General features: G+C 35.2%; 1 protein-coding gene across 1 annotated transcript; it reads right to left on the bottom strand.

The window, feature by feature from the left end:
- On the bottom strand, positions 1–18,563 carry LOC127848432 (von Willebrand factor A domain-containing protein 2-like). The gene is made up of 15 exons (XM_052380893.1): positions 18,262–18,563; positions 17,407–17,644; positions 17,082–17,200; positions 16,374–16,568; positions 15,906–16,019; positions 15,099–15,206; positions 14,725–14,835; positions 14,446–14,556; positions 12,683–12,796; positions 11,480–11,723; positions 11,078–11,149; positions 10,355–10,479; positions 7,656–7,799; positions 6,847–7,110; positions 1–1,648 (listed from the first exon to the last, which is right to left on the bottom strand). The coding sequence occupies exons 1-15, from the start codon at positions 18,329–18,331 to the stop codon at positions 1,254–1,256; spliced, it is 2,424 nt and encodes an 807-aa protein (XP_052236853.1). The 5' UTR covers positions 18,332–18,563; the 3' UTR covers positions 1–1,253.
- Positions 18,564–24,885: the final 6,322 nt, after the last annotated feature.

The raw sequence follows: 24,885 nt of genomic DNA, 5'->3' as shown, positions 1-24,885 counted from the left end.
CAAACATAATGTTATATCATCCATATTTTTTACATTCTAATAACACATGGAACAAAAACAGATATATCAGTAATCATATGAGCCTGTTTATATGTCAGTCATTGTGTTTCCAATTGTGCTTCTAAGCTCAGCCACTAGCAGAAGCATGTACATAATGTTAGTAGGCCTAAGTTAAGTAGATATATACAAACTTATATAGTAATGTATGGCGATACAAAACACTTCGTCATTTATTTGCACGTAAAAGAATAGTAACACAATACTTAATACTAAATCACTGCCACCAGCTTACAAGTAAATTTACGTGCATGTGCTTACAACGCGATATTTTCTAAAAAATCTGTGGTTTCAATGAATAATGTATTATAAACCATTCGATGCATAACAAGTATAATACAGCATAGTATGCAGTTCCTAAGTTAACTTGCCGCGCTGTCATAATTAAATTCTACATTTCTATCGAGAAACACAAACGTTTTCGAAAAATATAGCAAAACGGTATAAAAAGGTAACCAAAGAGTTCGAAACCGTAATTTGTGCGCTACACAGATTGCTATACGTGCAAGCGGATCTTTTAACTCTGTCCGGTAGACGGGGTTGCCCGGGCTCTAAGAGTACCATCGGGTACTGGTCGTGGTAACTCGATGTCTTTCATCACCTTCTCTTTCCTGTCACCACTTTCCTTTCAACTTCCACACTAGTTTTCTACGACTCTCTCTCTCTCTCTCTCTCTCTCTCTCTCTCTCTCTCTCTCTCTCTCTCTCTCTCTCTCTGTCTCTCTCTCACCTTAATTTATACTCTCACTCTTTTGCTCAACACTCTATCCTCTATCTATATACACTCTCTATTCTCATGTCTGCTAATCTCTAGCCGGATATAACTTTGGCCCACTAACGAGAACACGCGTTTTCGGACTTGTACATTGTATAAAAGACGATATCAGAGCGCGTTTGAGCACATTTAGCTTTTTGTCAAAAAAAAGCGAGTAAATTCGATACAACTTTCGATTCTACTAGATGCACCTTGGCCGCTGTTTACGGTGCAGTCTCGCCGTTATGGTGACGTCAATGACATCGTACTGACGACAACGTTGTCCTTAATACATGAATTGGCATTCGGCACAAATACTAAGCGTTTTAGTTAAGCGTTTAGCGTTTTAGTTAAGTTTTTCAAACATGCACGTTTCGTTAATTGATTACATTTATTTTATGTACCACATGGTTTCTCAAACTTATCAATTATACGAATAAATGTTATGGTTCATTATTAAAATCGTTTGAAAGCGCGCACGAGCTGTATACAATCTCCGTCATAACAGAGTCTAGCACATTCACAGATTCCTTCGACTCTACGGTGTAGATGTGAGAAGGATCTTCCACCATCTGTTTGAAGGAATCGACCTTCAAAATATCTCCGACTCCAATCGCAAGCACTATCTTTCCTGTACGGACTAAGTCGTTGACAAGTGCCCGGACTGAAGTATCAATGTCGTGCCTGCCATTACTGATCATAACTATGACCTCCCGAGTATTATTTTCATTATTTTTAAACATGCTTTTATTCAAGTGAGCAAAAGCTCGTGCCAGACTTCTTATGACGTCACAATCGTCGTTGTGACAGGACCGGCTCCGACTCTGTTTGCGGCATGCTAAAAGTAAACGAGTAAATTAATTAAATATGTATTCCTGCCAGCAGGCGAAAGGGTTTTAAAACACGGTAAATTAAGAGACTGAATGCAATCATGTTTTCAATAAATTACAAGTGCTTGAACTTGGTAATTAAAAGGATATCGCCACGAGAAATTAACCCCACCCACCTCGTGTTGATAAAGGTATGGAGACACTTAATTAATGCATAAGTAAACACTTTATCAGAAACTATTAGGGCAATTATAAACATGATTTCTGAGGGATCTGATCAGGAGATTGGTGAAAATGGTGTTTATGCTTCGTGTGTGCCCTACGCTTTAAACTTGGATAAACAGCTGAGTAAAACCCTATCAGCGGACAAACGCTCAGTGAACTTTGTGATTAAAAATAAAGGTGGTAACTTTGTTGTAGAAGCGGATGCTGCTACTTTTGAACTGTTTCGATAAGCGTGTAAAGTGTATTAAATACGAGTACATTAAACATTCAGATAATGTCAAGGTAATAGTTGATAATAAGGAAGATATGAAAGGGTATTTGTTTCAAACTTTATACTGGATTGAGCATGGAAAAACGGGTACGTTGTCATATACTTTGAATCATTACACAAAAAAAGTGATCTTGTATGATCAATGGCAAAAACACATCATCTTTTTTTTACCTTGATCTCCCTAAAATAAACAAGTACTTCAAAAGTGATAATATATCTGAACTGAGCACTATTCTTGCTGAAGAAATTCAGAAAGTACAAACATTGTGAAATGAAGGAGCTTCCACCAGCAATGAGATTGAAACTGAAGACACTGAAATATCATTAAACGGAGCTCCTCCTTGCAACATTTCTTTTTCAGATAAGCCATATAAACAGTTAAAACATATTGATAACTCAAATAAGACATATAGCATGTATGTAGACGGAAACAAGATATGCGGAGATGTGATTCAAAGCTCAAATTGTTCGGCCTGGTATCCCTTTGAATGCACTAGGTTACCTGGGTATCAACTTTACGTTTATAAGACATCAACAAAAAATACACATGTGCAAAATGCGCCCAATGTCCGGAAGAATACATAAGAATTGAAATGAAAATTGACACTGAAAGAAAGACACTTAAATCAAAATCAACACAAACATCTAAGGAGGAAAATCCTTAAGCTGTTAGCCAAGATCAAGAGGAAAATAAAAACCTCCAGTCAAATGTAGATTTCACACAAAATAAAGAAAAACTTAATACAAGTAACCAAAACATAGTCACCGAAGTGAAAGATCTGAATCAAATATAGCAAAATCATCAGGTAAAGAAGATATCACAATTGGTAATCAAACTCATGACAGGCTTTAATCTGCAATGGTAAAAAATATTGATCAAATGTACATGATAATGAAAGATCTGGATAAACAGCATGGAATCAACAATACACATGTGAAAGATCTTGAAGAACAACATGAAAGTAACAAAAGGAATGAAAAACAGGTAGACAATAAGGAAAAGTTAAAAAAAAACAATCAATTACTCCTGGAACTAGTAAAGGAACAACCAAAATAAAACAAGAAATTACGTTGAATTGATATCCTCCGCCAATATGCTTCTGGACACAAAAGTGTTATATTTGACACTCAAAAAAGCATTTTCTTCAAGATACACAGGGCCATAACATCCGTTATAAACAGATGGTGTACAATGCCATTTGGCGTGCATCACCCTCTTATGCATATATATACTCATACCAAGTTTCAATGAAATCCGCCAAAGCACTTCCAAGATATGGCTCCGGACGGAATGAAATACGGACGGACAGACGGACGGACGAACAGATGGACGGACGGACAACGCCAAAACAATATCCCTCCGCCTATGGCGGGGGATAACAAATTCGTTGTTCAAATGGAAGTTGAAAAAGCAAAATTCAACAAACTAGTGGCTGAAATTGAAGTTGAAAAGGTGAAGGAAACATCTAGATACAGTAAATTGATGTGTGGATCAGAGATTGAAAAGGCAAAACTTAAAGTAAATAAAGTAAAACTATCATGTCAGGAAAAATCTCAAAGTATCTTTCACGCTGAAATTAACATTACTGAACAGCGATTCAAAGACAGGTGTGATGAACGCTTAAACAGGATCGTTTGATGAGAGTTCTTAAAATAACATTACTACTCAAAATCAACGAAATTTTCTTACAATTTTTCGTAAATAAAGATAAACAATTAAAAATCATTGTTCCTTATGGCAATTGCCGAAATTTCAACGACAGATGTGGTCTGGTAAAAAGATGTTTGTAGATACACAATGCTCGTTTTTATTATTGTTTTGCATATTACCATTTTAGTGTTCGTGTGTCGTATGAATAGATATATTCGAGGAAAATTTAAATGGAATTAATTGTGTCACAAATAAATAAAAACGAGCATTTTGTATCTACAAAAATCAATGTAATCATACCACATCTAGCGTTAAAATTAAGGCTATTGCTATAAGGAACACTGATTGTTTAGGTGTTAACTTTATTTTACTAAATTCTTAACGAAATTTTCGTTGATTTTGAGCGTTACAGAGACTTTAAATGTCAAATACAAAAACTAGATGATGAAGTGTTTAGTCAAAAATCAACACAAATAGACAATGGCAATCAACCTTGGAATAAAGTAGGCATGTGCAGTGATAAAACTCCTGAAACACCTAATACTCCCCGGCAGAGTTCCAATATTAGGAAGGACACTAAAAACAATCAAGATAAACCTACATCTGAAACACCAAATACTCACCGGCAGGGTTCAAATATAAGGAAGGACACTAAATACAATCAAGATAAACCTACATCTGAAACACCAAATACTCACCGGCAGGGTTCAAATATAAGAAAGGACACTAAAAACAATCAAGATAAACCTACATCTGAAACACCAAATACTCACCGGCAGGGTTCAATATAAGAAAGGACACTAAAACAATCAAGAACCTACATCTGAAACACCAAATACTCACCGGCAGGGTTCAAATATAAGAAAGGACACTAAAAACAATCAAGATAAACCTACATCTGAAACACCAAATACTCACCGGCAGGGTTCAAATATAAGGAAGGACACTAAAAACAATCAAGATAAACCTACATGTGAAACACCAAATACTCACCGGCAGGGCTCAAATATAAGAAAGGACACTAAAAACAATCAAGAACCTACATATGAAACACCAAATACTCACCGACAGAGTTCAAATATAAGAAAGGACACTAAAACAATCAAGAACCTACATGTGAAACACCAAATACTCACCGGCAGGGCTCAAATATAAGAAAGGACACTAAAACAATCAAGAACATACATATGAAACACCAAATACTCGCCGACAGGTTTCAAATATAAGAAAGGACACTAAAAACAATCAAGAACCTACATCTGAAACACCAAATACTCGCCGGCAGGGTTCAAATATAAGAAAGGACACTAAAAACAATCAAGAACCTACATCTGAAACACCAAATACTCACCGGCAGGGTTCAAATATAAGAAAGGACACTAAAAACAATCAATAACCTACATCTAATCATTATCAGAACCCTGGAGATCACAAAGACACACACAGTTTAAAAGGAGAGCGGCGTAAATCAACGGAACAAACACGCATTAAAAAAAAACAAGCACACCTTAATGGAAGGAACATAAAGTATAATACTATAGTTTGCTATATGCGGATGATTTGTTATTATTGTCAACGTCTTCATCGAGTTTACAGAATCGAATAAGTTATCAATGTTTTGTGTAAATAATGGTCTGATTGTAAATATAAAGAAGACAAATATTATGACTCTTAGTAAAACAGGAAAGCTATCTAATGAAAAGTACTATTTTAATGAAGTTGAAGTCAAGCATGTGAATATGTATAAATGCCTTTGAATTATTTTTTAATCATCTGGAACTTTAAGCTACTGTAAGAATAATATTTACAAAAGATCATTGACAGTTAGTTTTAAGATAAGGAAGGTTTTTAATCAAATACATCAAAATGCTGACAGTATCATTCATCTTTTTGATCATACCATCAGACCTATCATCTTGTATGCAAGTTAGATATGGGGAATTCCAAACATCACTTGTTCTACTGTTAGAAAAGCAAACTAAAATTTATTGAATTCTTTTGAAAATATGTATTGTGATAAAATACGTTCTCGGTGTACACAAAAATGCAACAATGAAACAGTGTGTGGTGAATCAGGAAGATACCCGTTACGTATTGATGTAATATGTAACCTAATTACATTTTATCAAAGACTAATTGGCGAAAATGTTAGCAAACTTCTCTCTGCTTTTGTTGAAAGCAAACTGTTGTATCTTAATAATAAAGCAAGCTGGGTTTCCTCTGTACATCATTGTTTTAAACATTGAGATATTTCGGGTGCTGATTTGTATAATAAGAACTTAATTAATACTGCTAAATTCAAGATAGTGAATATGTATAAAACCAACTGATGCTTAAAAATCTCAGGCAATGAAGGGAAGCTTACAACACACTCATTATTCAAGCAAAGATTTTGTAGAGAACAGTACTTTCGACATATAGAAGAGAAAGATGCAAGAACCTTTTTTGTTACCAAATTTAGTAAGTGCACATAAATTGCACATAGAAACAGGAAGATACAAGAAACTCCCAGCAAATCAAAGATTTTGAAATTGTTGCTCTTCTAATCTAGTTGAAGACGAAATTCCTTTTTTTCTATGTATTGTAAAACTTTCGATATAAGTAGAGAATAATTTTTTAAACACATTGCAATTAAAAAAAAAATATTGTGTGCTGCTTAATAAAGAGCAAAATGTGTTTGGTTAATGTCATCTGAAGACAGCGATGTTCTGAAATTGTTTTCTAAATATCTACTCGAGATTTAAGTTAAACGAACTGCTCTGTTATGTAACAATTTGTCAGGCCATTGGATTGTTTATTCTATTTTATTGACGATTAGGTTGAATTTACCTACTACTTTATTTCATTACTTATTTTCACGTTGTTAAGTTTATGTTATTTGTGTTCCCACCAATACGAATTAAGCTTTAGTAACTGTAATGTCCTTATTTTTTCACACTTTATAGATGGTTGCTATATTATGTTACTTGCTTTATGTTTTATATTTGTTATTATATATGCCATACTGTATGACCCTTGATTGGCTGAATAAAGTTATTCTATTCTATTCTATTCGTTACCACTTGCGTCACAGTGTTTAGACACAGTCAGTATCTGTATGTAATCTCGTAGAGACTCCATGGGTTCATCCAGTCTACGGTGAACGCGGAACTCATTTCCGTAGGATAGAAGAGCGGCCCGTACTGTCGTATTGTAGCGTGTGTCCAGAAGTCTGTTCAGCAAATACGTCATCGAGTCGATTCCGAGGTCCACTTCCACCTGCGACATCCCCGTCGACATATCAATTAGAAACACAACATCTGTTGCCGTGTCCCATGTGCATTCTTAAAAATGAAACAAACCGTTAGACATTGTATGGCCATTACCAACCGCATCCGTTTAATCGTATTAATTTACGATACATAATCAATACCGATAACACGTTTCAGTTATATACTTGTCTCGGGAAATAAAAAAATGGGTAAATTTTTCAAATTAAACATAACTGGCAGACGAAGATCATGGAGTGTTGTAAAAATATAAAAGCTCAGAAACATGAGCAAACAAGACGTGTTTGTGAAACACTATGTCCCCCATATATTTGAATTTTGACCTTGAAGGAGGACCTTGATATTGACCTTTCACCACTCAAAAATGTGCAGCTTTATGAGATGCACATGCATGCCAAATATCAAGTTGCTATCTTCAATATTGCAAAAGTTATGGCCAATGTTACAGTTTGACGCAAACAAACCAACAAACAAACCAACACACAAACAGACAGGGCAAAAACAATACGTCCCCCAGTATAGACTGGGGAACATAAAAACAAACAGTACAATCATGAAATTAAGCGTTTGAAACAGTTAGTTCAAGGATAATATATCACCTTGACACGTGAGGTGAACAAGCTGCGCCACGATGGTGAAGAGGGCATTGAAGTTACTGACGGCGAACACGTACTGAGGCGTCCTTGGGTCGCCTGGAGACGCGATATCCAGCAACTCTCGATGGGACACCTCGGGACCGACCCCTGGCCATACAGATATATACGATATATAAGATACATGTATATAAGATATATAAGGTAAATAAGATATATAACATATATACGATATATAAGATATATACGATATATACGATATATATAAGATATATAACATGTGTAACATATATAACATATAATATATATAAGATATATAACATATATAACAAAGATAACATATATATAGGATCTGGCAGGAGTTACCATATTTTATCAAACGAGTACAGGAATTTTGTTAGTAAACGAGCCTTTGGCGAGCTTACTAACGAATTTCCTGGAAGAGTTTAATAAAATATGGTTTGAAATGACAACGAGTGTCAGATCTTTTTATCACATGCTTTAAAATTAACAAATTAGATAAATATTTTCGCAAACATAATGATAAATCCCGAATGTTGTTTACATTTCGTGACGTCATTTGACGTCGCAACGTCATTTCAGCAAATAACAAAATGCGATTGGTCAAACGAACGAAAATAAGCCAATGAAAACGCTTAAAAAGTATATTACACGTGTGTAAGATATAGAGAGTAATAGGTTAGTGTTGATTATAGATCAGGTTTATCATGCGAGGCTTAGAAAACAAAAAGCACGAGCCTTGGCGAGTGCTTTTTCGTTTTCGTGCCGAGCATGATAAACCTGATCTATAATCAACACTGACCTATTATTCTATTTATCCCACTTTTTATTCAGTACACTTTTTTTATTTAAACAAAATAAGTTTTCATGAGTGTTTGTCGTACTTTGATAATGACTGTAGTGTAACCAAGGCGAGTGTATTACTCCGCGTTCCAAAAATAACCGCTGATCAAATAATCTTTTTTTAAATCAGAATATCGTTCTGTAACAAAGTGTCGAGGGTTATTAATTACAATTTTAATCATATTGAATTGCAAATCTTAAAGTTTTATGATATCAATATGACATTAAGTTGTTATATACAAGGAACTACATTTGTTTACAACGTAGCCTAACACCACACACAATTCACTTTCGATAACAAACCATCAAGTCGATCACGAGGTGCACAATTTTTGCGTCTTTCTTATAATATTGGTTATTTCGTGACGAAATAACAAAGATTACTTGGATTTAAGCTAATTATATACATGTTGAATGTTGAAAGTGGCACCAAAGAATTGTGAGGCAAAGTTGTTCGAACTAGAGAAAGACATTTGCTGGTGAAGTGACTGGGTGGGGCGAACATCAAGATCAACTTGTTCGACGGTAGACAGTGGTTGTCTAGGCTGCATTTCGGCCATAGTTTCGGTGCATGAAGGTGAACAAGAGGAATCTGTTGGATTGTTACATTTACTGGACTGAGCAAGAATGAACACTTTTGCTGCTGTTCAACAGATATGTTGGAATAATTGGTTATGGACTGGACATTTTTTGCCCTGTTATGGCCATGGTTTCAGTGGGTGGAATGTTTGCATTTCGAAGGTTTTTGACCAGGAATTTGCGAACTGAGTGGTTCGTTATTCTCTTGTGCTTGAGAAAGCCGGCGTCTTTTGCCATGGCCTTCAGCATCTGACCTAGCTTGTTGACACCCAATTGTTGACGCAAGAACCACTGGGATGCAGTGTCATTTGTGCGTATTGCCAGGTTGGAAAGATGCTTTGAAGAAAAATCAGATGGACACATATCCGAGTACAGCTTGTAAATTAACACAGGATTTCTTGGTCCAGACGATTGTTTTCTACGGTCAAAGGGGAGCAACTCGAACTGACTTCTTCAAAGGGGAGCTACAACAACAGAACCTATTTGCATAGTGTTAAATTTACCTAATACTAGAGGTTTTAATAAAAATAAATTACAAAAAAAACACGTTTTTTTGCTACTTTTCTTTGTTTTAAGGTCATTAAGATTGACAAACTTTTGAGTGTTTTTATTATTGATGCACTTGGCAAATACAGGTGACGAGGTGCGTGGGAAAAAGTAGTCCCGGTTCGGCAGTTGATGACGTCATTTCGTGCCATTGATTATAGCCTTGCCGTTGATTATAGATGAAATTTAATCAACGGGGCTTTAATCAACCGAATTCGCTGTAAAAGTGGGATAAAAAAATATTCGTAATGGTTATACAGGGTATGACATTTGATAAATGACATATATAACATATAAAACACTACACTTCCAAAAACGTATTGTTTATGTTAATTTACTTTGCTAACCTACATCAAAATAACCAATAGTTGTCATCCTTTAATAAAACACATCGTATCATCCTTTGATAGAATTCATACATAAATTTAAGCGAAAATCAAAATGAATTTATTTAAGCAATTGATTGATAGACTATATATACATTGTATATGTAAATGTATGTAGCAATAAACGCTCTTCACTGCAAATAACATAATGTATAGCGTGTGATGGAAAATGGAAAATTGGGTCACCATTCTTTGAATATAGTTTTAATCTGACGTAACCTTTTTACTGACATCTCTTGAATTATATCGTCAACTGATATAACGAAAAACACACACACGATATTTGATAAATAAACCATTTCATAACTGTGTAAACGATTCAAAGCATACCAATGGCTATCAGTTTAAAGATCTGTTGTTTCAGACCTTCTGCAACTCTTTTAGTTTCTGCTCTGTTGATCGACATTCCGTCCGTCAAGAGAACAACATAGCGTCTAGCAGAATGGTTGAATGGCCTGTTGATACACCGACAGTTTGACAATAATGACACATCTTAATAAAGGCGCTCTTTTTGTCTTTGAAACTTGGTAGAACATTAATTAACATCTTAATCGCGTGTAACTTTCGTTTACGCTGCACATGGGCGTTAGTCTTGGATTAGAAATTAACACCATACATATACAAGTAATAAATGTAAATATAATAATATATAGCTCGCAGATTTTAAACACGTATGAAAACAGGAATAAGTATTTGTTTAGCAAATCCTGTTGTTTGAACACAATTTGTAATGCAAAAAAAAGGAATTTTTACATTTGTATGTCCCCCCTGTCTATACTGGGGGACATATTGTTTTTGCTCTGTCTGTTGGTTTGTTGTTTGTTTGTTAGTTTGTTTGCGTCAAACGTTCATATTGGCCATAACGTTTGCAATATTGAAGATAGCTACTTGATATTTGCCATGCATGTGTATACATTTTGAGTGGTGAAAGGTCAAGGTCATCCTTCAAGGTCAAAGGTAAATTATATTGGAGACATAGTGTTTCACAAACACATCTTGTTTTGTTTTTTGTAAAAACACATGCTATTTTGAGAATTCTTTGTGTTACCTTACCTTGCGGAGGAAGAATTAGCGACAAGTTCCGACACCGTCTGCAAACCCTTGTGTGTGAATGTTCCTCCGGGACTGGAATATAAGTCCTATCAAATAAGACCAGCTCTGGTAATAAATATACACAAAAGTCCAGGAGGGGAATCGTATTATTGCCCCATGTCTTCTTATGAATTGCCGAACAGTATGACATGGCATATAGCACGTGAACCATTACAAAAGCATGTACAGGTGATTCATTTCGGTCAGTTAATTTGTTTGTATAAAATAATTAACGATAATACATTATTTGAAGTATGCTTTCTTTATTTATAATAACATGTATGCTATGTATTTATTAAAGCAAATAATTAAAGCCGAACAAAGGAAAAACAATTGCATATATAAACTTGTATTTGAGAGTACCGGAATGGTATGTTTTTCACGGCTTCCTTCAGAGTGACGTTGTCGTTGAATTCGGCCAATCCAATCTCGACGTTCGCCTCGAAGGAAAACGTGACGACTGCAAACTGAAAGTTCTCCGCCCCAACAACCACGTGATCTATGAACTGGGTGACGAAATCTAGCTGTCTGGTAAACTGGTCACGTGACTGGCTGACAGATGAGTCTATGAGGAATATCACGTCCGCCATTGTGGGCTGACAGATATCTGAAATGTATACAGTACCATATGGGATAATAATGTAAGCAACTATTTCTTTATTTGACTAATTTTTGCGTATCACGACATGTTTATTCCAACAAACAAATCTTTTTCATGTGTTTGGTTAAAGTTAACTTACATTTAGTAAGTACTTCATAATAGATTTTAATTAGCTTGTTTTTAAACAAAAAATAGAAATAACATTTCAAATGTAGTAATTATAGCAATTCGTTTTTTTTTCATTTTAGGTGAAGTTCAACTAAATAGCCTATCAGTCGTCGGTAATGTAATTTAGAATGTAAGAAATAGTTGGTAATGGACATTAATGCAATTAACATCATACATATTATACAAACAGGAGGTATGCGTAAACGGGAGCTTACCGGTTTTAAGTTAGGCTAGTTGGAACTTACTTTTAAGATGGCGTCATTCTGGTATTTTACGCCAAGGAGTAGCGGATATTATCACACGGTTAGCAATTATATATAAATATATTTTATTTAAATGAATACACCCTTTCGGCTCTACAGTATTTGCGCTTCCCTCGAATTTTTTGTTTCAAGATTACAGACGTCGGGATAAAAAAGTTATCGAAGGAAAACCGTCCACAGTTATTCTCGTATTATTCGTATTTCGCATGTCATTACGTAATTTTGTGGAAAGAAAACTATATGGGCGGACTTAATTGCACTTTAAGCGTTTTTCATGTTTCGACTTGCTGTAAGCAGGTGCATGGGTGCGTCAGTGCGTAGTCAGAGGCAGACTCCTGTCCAAGCTATGCTTTTCGTGAATTCAATGTGTTCTAAAACAGTGACTAGAGTCTAAGATATAAGACAGATTAAAGCGTTCACACCATTGTCAATAGGTATCTGAAAACATTCCATACATTTATGCACAATCTTTTTAACGTACACGTGTTTGCTATAAAAAATGTAATAAAAGCTAGGGACTAGTTTATTTATTACTTGTTTCACACTGCAGGTTATAGTATCCATCGGCACATGCGCACTCAAACATGTTCAATTTGTCTATGCAGGTTCCACCGTTCTGGCAGGGAGCACTCTCGCACTCATTGATGTCTGAAACATGTACACATATAGAATGCCTGTTACTAGTAATGGAGATATTCGCGAAAAAAACGTTAACAAAAAAATGCACGAATTAATCACGATAATTGTTTAATAATTGAGAGACTCTTAGCTTTATATTAAGAATATAAATGCATGTTTGATTGATTGCTCCGGACGTGCATCATGTATACACTCTTTTACAACATGTCTTAGCAATTATTCGACTAGAATATAGAGTTTTACTTGCTTTCTTGCATTATATAACTGTCCAGATAAGTAGCGTTGCGATAAATTACATGTACTTCTAGTTTTCAATGTCTCAAAACACGTTTTGCCATTGCATTTAGGCATATACAAAAGTAAAAAACTTAGAAATAATTCGATATACTTATAATGCTTGATCCTATTTGTAAACCGAATTCGTTATTACTTCCCTATCTAGTTAAACACCGCGCGTTTTAATAGATGCGAACAATAAGACGTTCAAACCCGGTTGTCTTTTTGCGCTCGAAAGAGGCATAATTTTCGAAAAAGATTAGCATACCAGGTTCAGTTAAATATACCAGAGACCAATAAAAACGCGGTCCCTGAATATGCCCTATGTAGCCGCCCACCACAATGTTTAGGAATGTTTCGCGTGATGTGGCTATTTTAAAGCTCTACTACAGACATGGCAATTTAAAGGGGCCTTTTCACGTTTTGGTAAATTGACAAAATTAAAAAATTGTTTTAGATTCGTTAATATTCGTTGTAGTTATGATATTTGTGAGATATAGTAATACTGAACATTTACCATGCTCTAAAATACCCATTATATGCATCTTTTGACGATTATAAAACTTAAAATTTAAGCTACATTTACTCAGAACTTCAACATTTTATCTTCATCAACACTTAAGATATTTAGCATAAACAAATTTCAATTTTTCTTCACAGCTAAATTGACCATCTGGACACAAATAATTCCCATTCTTGGTAAGCAAATAAGTAATCTACACACAAAGGTTCAGTGCATTACCTCCAAGTTGCTCAGATTGCATACTATGTTTCTTATTATAGTAACAGTACCCTTGGCCTAAACAATACAGGTCCCATTTACGATCAGTAGCTATGTTTCCATGTAAGCTTGCTATAGCATTCCCAATTCCTATCAAGGTTAGTCAATGTAAACTAGTCAATATTGACCGCAAATCACATGCTTACTGTTTGTCTATTTGAAGTGACAGTTAACAACCCCCCCCCCCCCACCCCCCTCAAAAAAGTAAATAAAAATAAAATAAAAAATAAAATCAGAACTAGGTCTTAACGTAAGCTTTCCACGAATAAAATTTCAGCGCGATTTCTTTTTCCAAACTCAATTTAATCAACAAAACAGTGACGTTGATCTTAATCAGACACGCTCCAATTATACTCCGAATCTAGATCTTCATGACAGTATGCCTTATCCAAAGTTTCATCATAATTGGTTGTTGCAAACTAAGTTGTTGACATGTTTAACGCCGCCCGCCCTCCCGCGATATCCTAATCTACTAACAAGGATTTACAACTATGCTGAGCACCCTGTTAAAACTACAAAATAAATTTCGTTCTAAAAAAGTCCGTCATACATGCATGTACAACGTGCCTGCACACAGAGCTTTCTAACACCTCACACTGACCTTTCTCACACAGGATCCCTGTATACCCTGCACTGCACGTGCAAGAGAAGGCATTCACGTGGTCGTGACACGTGCCGTGAACGCATGGACCGGAAACACACTCGTCAATATCTATAAAACAGTACAATTTCCATTCACAACACTTTTCTTAGAATATTGGCAATGTTATTTTTGTAGATAACATTTAAAGAAGACTGACATAGGAGTGTTATTTCGTACGCATAGAAATACGCAGAAAATTTCAGAAAACATGGAAGTACACGGGCGCATTTTGGTTACCTTGTTCACAATTGATACCGGTGAAGCCTGATTCGCATTGACACGTGTACCCGTTCAACCGGTCAGAGCACGTGCCATGTACACAGGGAGAACTCGCACACTCATCGATGTCTGCAGTTATATTAAAATCAAAACGTGCTGTTATTGATGTGTTCGTTACATTACGTCCAAATTCCTCGATTATACTCATTGGTTTTTACTTATGTTTAAATTACCATTTTAGTCGATGAAAAGACATGTAGAAACACTCTTACGTGTAAAGTGTAATTAAAGTCCATATGTTTTTAACAATCATTTTAATCTTTTTGAATTAAAATATATAAATATAAGTTGAGAGGAGCATACACATATTTAATGCATGTTATTGTACGTACCAGTAGAACAGGTAGCCCCAGTGTATCCAGCATAGCACGTGCATTTCCATGTGTTACCTTCGATATTGCACTGGCCCCTATTGCCACACGGACTAACGGAACATATTGCTGTAAACAGAGACGTACAGGAAGTATGCAGTCACAATAACCTAATGATGTTCGCATCCATAGATGTATGCACCATAAACATATAGTTTAAGTACATTTACCAGCGTGCAGAATCAACGGGGTTTTCAGGAATTCACACTTGGGCTGGACAGAATGTAAACCCGCCGTTAAGACATTTATTTTTGCGAATATCTTATGTTATTGGAATACATTTGAAAAATATATAGTGCATAAAAGACAGTTTTTCTTGCAGTTTGTGCCGATATATTAAGGTATTAGAATAAATCCTTAAATAAGTTTGAAATCGGTGACAAAATTCGATTTTGAGTGAAGCATAATCATGCAGTATATATATGGACAATTTTGACAAGAATACAGGCTTATTAAATCAAGTATTTCTAATGTATTTCACCTTGCCATAAGCAGCATACAAATCTGTCTTTTATGAACTAGTTGAAATTCTTTAGAAAAATTGTTTTAAAAAGTAATTTGGAAAAAAAGCAGCACTTACCGGTGTCCATAACATCCATAAACGGAACATCCATAAACATCCATAAACGTTTAATTTGTAACCCAACAAAGTCACGTGATCCTGCACCCTGTTAATCATGCGTATTGTAAAAGGAAACACTGGACCTTAAAACTGCAAACAAAAATTAAGCATCAAGATAAATTGCGTGTCTGTATTCACCAACTCACATAGGTCGCAGTGCCAGCCGGTGTATATGGCGGGACACTCACAGCTGTACGCCGTACTGCCCATGTGACACGTGCCGCCATTCTGACACGTGGTTGGAAGGCAAGTGTGGAGCGCTGGAAGAGCAATTATAATTAGGATCATATGTAAAATGGAAATTTATTTTATGCAATAAAACGTCGCCGAACATGGTAATTACTCGAATAGGCGCTCTTAGAATTATGCTGTTTTCGAAGATAATATAAGTACAAATACCAATTATATACATTTATTACGACATACATGTACGAATTATAGAGTTGTTTGTATTCTCCAGTTGTCTCGTGAAATGTATTTGGGAATCTTACCAACTAAATCATCATATGAAGCACAACATACAACATAATTATACAAACGCAAGGCGAGAGTGATCTTTTTTAAATAGCAGGTAAATCAATATTGCTGTTTAATTAGTCTCTTTTTGTCCCTACCCTCACATGCGGACGCAGACAACGGTCCCACTAGCGTCGGCAGACTGCTGTAGTCAGTGGCCGACAGCAAGTACTCTCGCGCAGACACGACTCTATCCATGATGCCGGGGGAGTTGGTCATAGACGCTACGTAGATCACGACGCTTTTGCTTTTCACATTGTTGGCCTCTGTCACGGTCGATTCGGTAGCAGCACCTGTGAACATGAGTTGAAACACCTTGTAAGAACACAATCTAATGCCAATGCTACTTCTTAATTTAAAGTGACTTGTTCACAGATTGCCGTTTTGTCGATATTCTAATTTAATGTCAGAGATTCAAAATTTAAACAACACTACACCAGGGAACAAAATATCACTAATGGCATATACTCGTGCTTAAGATAATGTTTGGCTCATGAGTTGTCATGATTTAAAATTGATAAAATTATACAGCATTACAAACATGAAACGAACGAATAATTTGGAGTAAGTCTGTTGTTTTCATTAATCTTGTTCACAACGCATTTATCGTTTATATCAAGTGCTAATTCGCATGAGTTGGTATATCACTCTGAATGGCTGATTGCTTTAAGAGGCTGCATACACGAAACTGGTTTTAGCTTGTTCGTTTTTAAATTCTATTCGTGTGATTATATTAAACTGATCCGACGTTTACATTAAGGAATGTCCCAATTAAACTTAAAACACGTATAAAAGTTGGTTCTTACCGTCGGTGACAATAATAACAATTTGTGTAGCATTGCTCCTCTTGCCGTTGGTTTCTATGAACATGGTAGCCATCAGCTGCCTTAGGGCTGCAGTAGTATCCTCGCCGCCGTCCGGCCAGCTAAGATAGGCAAAAATACGCTTGAATGTAATTAGCTTCGTTAGTATGTACAATTTGGTCTGATAACACAAACAAACAACTACCGAGTGGTTCAAAGAAAAAAACACGAATAATTAATTGATATTTACTATAGATATTGTTGAGGAACACACGTTTTCACAGAACACAAACATGAAGTCGTTAATACATTGAAAATGTATACCAACCTTATTCCGTTTATTGCATTTTTTAATTCGTTCGCGTACGAATAAGACTTTAAAAGTATTGGGAAGGTAATCTGGCTCGAATAAATCATGACCCCAATCTGCGTGTGGGATGGGCCTATGTTGAAAAGGTCAACAAATTGCGACATGAATGCCTTGGCGGACTGGAAGCCCGCATTCTGAACACTGCCAGACCCGTCCACCATGAATACTATGTCTGCCATCGTCGACGTACTGCATTCTGAAAGTAATGACATAGATCTAATTTTCTAGGTATTCCCATAACCAAGGCGGTTATGTTGCTTTTTTGTTGTTGTGGTTGGTACTAGTATGTAAGGAAGCAATGCATTCATAGAATGGCAAAGCATCATTCTAATATTCTGTGAAAATTGTAGATAAATCAATATGGTTGAGCAACTTGAGGTTCAGATGACCGTCTGTAATCAGGCTGTCTTTACGGGGTATCTGGCATTGGGCTACAGTGTGCGCTTTATATCTGTACATCCCATTGAATGCAGATGCACTCCAATCTCTTTGTTTATTTTGACCCACTAACGTCTCACAATAATACAGCAATTACATGATTGTCGGTGGTATTAATTTTAAGATGACCGCGATGGCGATAATATTTATGTTGACAATATTGTGTATTATGTATTATAACCAAGAAAATGTGACATGAACTCATGTAAACTGGAATGTTACAAACAATTACAATGTTATATATAATTATCGAAATATTAAAAAATGTATATTTTTTTCCAATATCAACTATATGTATTCTTTTAAACAACATGAATTTTGTATAGCCATAACTGCATTGTTTTAAAACAGACGCAGTTAAGTATGTTCTCTTACTTTCAGAGTAAATTAGGCTCGCGGTAGCTAATACAATCCAAAGAGAAATCACTTTCAAGCAGGTGCACATTTTTCTTTCAATAACATCCGCACCAAATATGATGTTAGAATGAGGTCAGAGAATTTATACGGACACAAAGCACAATGTTCTACGATTGATCCACGGTTATCAGTTCAAGTAACTACAAATTAAATAAAAAAAGATTATGGTCGATAAAACGTTAATCTCCCGTTTATCGACAACGATGGCATGGCATACGAGGGCAGTTATTTCTGATCGTTATCCTACATGTAAACAACACACAAACACACTTGGGTCCAAAGAGGGGATACGATAGAGCCACATTTGTCAGGTGCGGGTATTTGGCTTGTATTTTATGACTCCTTTATGTGTTCAAGATTGTGTCCACAAGTGTCGCTTCTTAACTACCGATAACTACTGATTGGTGGGCACTTCTTTCAACCAAGACAGAAAACGGTATTCCACGTGCTTAACCCATTTATGCCTTGTGGTCTCGCCCATCCTTCTAAATTGGATCAATTTATTTCCAAAATTAGGGATGTCTATTATATTTATTTCTATATTTAGAATATTTCTTATAGAAATTCCTTTAAGCAAACAGCGCAAACTCTGATGAGACGCCGCATCATGCGGCGTCTTATCTGGGTCTACGCTGTTTGCTAAGGCCTTTTTTCTAGACGCTAGGCATACATCGGTTAATTTTAAGTCAATATCTTTATTGAATTTCGGGGGCTTGTTTGGGCACGGTCTTCTAATGGAAATGTATCAACAAAATTGCGAAGATATATCATCCGTTGAAAGTTACGGGTATTTTAAGTGCCTTATTATGTGATGTGTTTTAACTATCGATATCTTATTTTATGTACGAGCTAATATTAAGTATACACGAAATTGAATTTAGTGATTCGTGTGCATACGTTCATTTAAATTTATTTTAAAAGTGTATCATTCAATATTAAATTCAACAAAAAAATGTTTTTTATAAATTACAACTACAATGTCAGAGTTTTTCTCGACGGACAAACATGTATACATGATGAATAAAATGAATTTAGAACCGATGAAGATGGAGGTGTGTCGGTCTTGCAGGGTCTCCTGCATTGTCTTCTCAAAGGAAAGATTACACAGGGCATGGGAGACGCCCAGTGATGTCCTGAAAAAGTCACCATCTGTTTATTTGGAAAACAAAATTAATTACTTATTGTTAACATGTATTGAATATTTATTGCGTAAACTTCATGTATACAAAGTCGCGTGCATAACATAGAGTAGGGAATACCTATTTTTTAAATGCATTTATAGCAGGCATTTGTTCTATCTATTGTTTTCAAGTTTAGTTTAGTTTAAACCTATTTATTTTAGCTCGATTGTATAGAAAGCCTAAGGCTTATTTGAAACGCTCTCGAGTCCTTTCCCTGGGACTAGAACCAGTACTTGGTGTCTATGGGGGAAATCTAAAGAACGCTAAATAACCCGTGACCTCCCAATGGCTAGGCGGACACCATATCCACTACACCACTGCGACCTCAGTGTAATATTTTTGACTTTGTTTGATTCCTATGCTACTTCAATACTGTGTTTGGTTTCGGGGGGGGGGGTCAAATGCTAAGGATATTGAAAGAGTTCAGAGAAACAAAAACTTGGTGTCAAAATGATTACTCGTAATTCAGTAGTTTACTGGGAACCAGGGCGATACCCGTTATATATAAATCGCTACGTACGAATTATAAAACATTTTTCAAGTTTTGCCAAATATAAACGGCAAATCCATGTTAACACGGTCAAATCCCGTTTGTCTATCTTATGTGAATCGTTAAATCGATAACAAAATTAAGACGTTCATATCTTTAACCAATTACAACACGGATTGACTTTGACGTTTTGCTTGAAAATATTTCTGTGCGATGAAATGAAGCCATCGGGGTTTTGTGCTCAACACCATGCGTGATATACATGTAGTTATTACATGTGCGAAGCTATTTCGGAAATCTAACTACCCTTAGTATTTTGGCAATCAATTTGCTCTTGTTTGATCATTTACAAAAAGTGCACTGTGTTGAAAAACCCGGTCTCTCTCCTACTGCCGCTGCTGCAGCTTCACTTTTAGATATGTAATTCGTCGAAATGTTTTTTTTTATGTTATTTAACCCATTTATGTCTTGCGTCTAGAAAAAAGGCCTTGGCAAACAGCGTAGACCCAGATGAGATGCGGCGTTTCATCAGGGTCTGCGCTGTTTGCTTATAGGAATTTCTGTAAGAAATATTCTAAATATAGAAATAAATATACTAGCGTCGCTAATTTTGGAAATAAATCGATCCAATTTAGAAGTATGGGAGAGTCCACTAATCAAAAATGGGTTAATGTACCCCGAGTAGATACACATGTTTCAATACGTATACTGCATATAGTATATTGTTTCACGTAACTAGATCTAAATCCACTTTACTGGTATTACCAGTAACTTATATGCATCTGCTCTCGGTATTTTTAAATGCCAAAAAGAAAATGCTATTTGTTTATCAAACTTAACGAAAACTCAAACTGGAATACAAAAAACAACGTCGGACGGGTAAGTTGAAACAAACAACTTTTTTCTTTACGCCTAGTTAATTTCTTTGTAAAATTTGCCAGTCAATTCATGAATCAATTTATCGTTCTGTAGTATAAAGATAAATAACATTGACAAAAATAAAGGTTGGTATATATATCAATATTGATGCAGTTAAACACAAATAAAATACTGGTAATTAAAGGTGTCCTTACAATCAAGTGCGAGAAGAATCGTTTAGAGCTAGGAAGCCAAATTCAGGGATCCAAGAATAGGCGTAACATGTCATCTTTGTCCTGCGTTTGTACATTAATTAACCCATGTATGCCTAGCGTCTAGAAAAAAGGCCTTGGCAAACAGCGTAGACCCAGATGAGACGCCGCATGATGTTGCGTCTCATCAGGGTCTGCGCTGTTTGCTTAAAGGAATTTCTGTAAGAAATATTATAAATATAAAAATAGATATACTTGACATCCCTAATTTTGGAAATAAATTGATCCAATTTAGAAGGAACGGAAAGTCCACTAGGCATAAATGGGTTAAGGACAACACATGGCACGAGTATTAATGTCAACGCGGATTTTTAAAAGGCATTTATTATGTTTAAATGTCGCCATAAGCTTGAATAAATTTAGTGCACGAGACAAGCTGTAAAAGGGAGCACACTCGTGTTGATTCTATTAAGTTGACAGTGTATTTATTTCCCATTACGTGACGTGATATCCGTTTCCATATACGTGGTATTCTATTAATTTCCTTGGACGCGAAACATATTTATTTCCCCCTACCTACTGAACTAGCATCTCATTTTCTTTACGTTACACCATGTCTTTTTCACATTAGCTGAAAACGCATCTATTTCCCTTTGTTAACTGATCATTCTGACAAGCTCTTGAGACGTTCATTCAGTTGTGTGCACACATCACTATCGAACTTAATCCAATGCAATATTTGATTGAAATGTATTTTCAAACAATATTTTATTGAACGAGGATATACATTTTAATACACATGTATACTATTTTCTCTTTTCGCTAACGACATTGAACAATTTAAGTAATAACAATGAAAACATGATAACGCTAAACTAGCTATCTATTTACTTATTATTTTTTGCATATGATGCTGTATTTTTTTCCGAAACACAAAGGGATTGAAAAAAACTTGAGATAATCTATATGAATATTGTTATCGATAAAAGCACAGGTGGTTAGCGTGTGGCTATGATATTAATTAGTGAAAACATCATTTTGAATGATAAATAATCATATTATAACGAAAAATTAACTTTTCTGAAAAAAAATATTTCACTATCAAATATATATATAACAAGGTATGCAACTCAAAATCAGCCCAAAACGGGGTGCATCGCTTTGAACAGCCATATCTTCATCAATTTTGCAGCGATTTTCACGATCTCGGTCTTATTCAACGCAGAAATGAATTTCCTTTCTGGAAATGTATATGTCTTGCAATATTTTTACAAATGCTGGGTCAACTTTTAAGAAATAACACGATACACAACACGCATGACCCAGTTGACAGTGATCATGCTGTCTTTAAGACTGAAATCTTCACGGAGTAAAGGGCAACTTCCCTATAAAGTTCATGTAGTTCGATACCATAATTCAATAAAACGTATGAAAAAACATTATTACCGTTCTTGTCGTTACATTCTGCATCAAGACTAACTGTCCAGCGCCGTTTGAAACCTTTGTTTACATACATTTCAACTAACTGACATTTTAAACATACGAGTGATTTCATTGGTCCAATGCGGAGGTGTGTCTTTACAACTGGAGATTTCATTCATAAAGAATACATGATCACTGTCAACTGGGTCATGCGTGTTGTGTATCGTGTTATTTCTTAAAAGTTGACCCAGCATTTGTAAAAATATTGCAAGACATATACATTTCCAGAAAGGAAATTCATTTCTGCGTTGAATAAGACCGAGATCGTGAAAATCGCTGCAAAATTGATGAAGATATGGCTGTTCAAAGCGATGCACCCCGTTTTGGGCTGATTTTGAGTTGCATACCTTGTTATATATATATTTGATAGTGAAATATTTTTTTTCAGAAAAGTTAATTTTTCGTTATAATATGATTATTTATCATTCAAAATGATGTTTTCACTGATTAATATCATAGCCACACGCTAACCACCTGTGGATAAAAGCTGAAAGTCAAAGAAGAAAAAAGTATTTATCTATAAAAAGGGTGGAAATAATTCACAGAACAAGCCAATTTTATAATGACATAGAAATGGTTCGATCATTTAACTATTTCGGCATTGTACTGTCAAGAGGTGGGTCATTTATACAAACTACTCAAACATTATTCGATAAAAACGTAAAGGCTATGGGGTCGCTTTTTTAAATCACCATAGATATGCATGCTCATGTAAATAATGTTTAACTTGCTTGATTCGTATGCTACTTCAATACTGTGTTATGCGTATGAAGTTTGTGTGTTTCCAATGCTGCGGATATTGAACGAGTTCAGAGAAGATTTTTGAAACGAATAGATTGTCAAAATGATTACTCCTAATTCAGTACTTTACAAGGAACTAGGGCGATACCCGTTATATATAAATCGCTACGTACGAATGATAAAATCTTGTATAAAATTGTACACTGTTATGAGAAACGATGCTGAATATATAATACGATGCAACATTTGGATAACTTAAGTTATCTTTAAAATACTTGCTTTAAAATACTGTTTTTGTAGATGTATGGATGTATCCAGAGTCAGTAAATTTTTTTTTTTTTATTCCTATACATAAAAGTAGACTTATTGATATATACAAAGGTGTGTGGAGAAATGTTTTGAATGTAAACAAGATGTGTTTGTGAAACACTATGTCCCCCCCATTTATTTGACCTTTGACCTTGAAGGATGACCTTTATCTTGATCTTTTCTCACTCAAAATGTGCAGCTCCATGTGATACACATGCATGCCAAATATCAAGTTGCTATCTTCAATATTGCAAAAGTTATGGCCAAAGTTAAAGTTTGACGCAAACAAACCAACAAACCAACAAACAGACAGGGCAAAAACAATACGTCCCCCAGTATAGACTGAGGGACATAAAACTCATTAAAATTATACATAGAATTGAACCATCGATTTGAATTAACTGATAACATTAACATAATCCAAAACTTAAATTTAAAAAAAGATATATCAAAATTAAGACTTTTGTCCCATGTGTTAAAAAATTAATCTGGGATACATATACATATTCCAATAAACGAAAGTAAATGAAGTATATGTATATCAATGATATCAAAGACGAGTATCATTTTGTAATTGTTTTCGCTCTTTCAACCGATATTATAAAAAAATGCGTTTCTACAAAATCTATTATAACCAAACTAGAATGCATAAATCTATGCATTTGTTAACAAATACTAACACTTTAGTCCTCACTGAACTCGCGATATATTGTAAAAATGCTTTTAAAATGAAAACTTAACTAGAATGCATAAATTTATACTTTTGTGAACAAATACTTACACTTTAGTCCTCACTTAACTCGCGATATATTGTAAAAATGCTTTTAAAAGGAGAACTGAGGCATTGAATGCAAACGTGGAGCAATGTGATGACCTTAGTTCATTTTAAACACCTTGCTATATACCACGTTGGTCACTTTCGCATTACAATGCATGTGCTTATTGCTTATATATGTTTCGTATATATTTTTCGACATTTTCGTATATTTAACGATGAACTGGATTTGGTATAGTATATTTATTGTTATAGTAATAAACGTTCTGTTCTGTTATGGTCAGCAAGCATTTATACTCGTTTGTATTTCTGGAAGCCTGTAGTAAGTTTTGTTCAGCAGCATGTACCTTGTCAACCTCCGCGCAGAGATTTGACTGGAACCAGCATCGCTGGATCAATGTGAGAACAAGGAATGACAACTCTGCATGGAGATTGGTACTTCGTTACGACAAGCGCTTGGCATAACAGCTCATCGGACATAAACAAAAAAAGAAAAATAATCAAATAAGACAAAATTATTAGTCAATGCCCAAT

Source organism: Dreissena polymorpha, chromosome 10 (genome assembly GCF_020536995.1).
Source record: "Dreissena polymorpha isolate Duluth1 chromosome 10, UMN_Dpol_1.0, whole genome shotgun sequence".
Classification (NCBI taxonomy): domain Eukaryota; kingdom Metazoa; phylum Mollusca; class Bivalvia; order Myida; family Dreissenidae; genus Dreissena; species Dreissena polymorpha.
The sequence above is the reverse complement of the archived record's forward strand: the minus strand, read 5'-3'. Positions and strand labels throughout refer to the sequence as shown.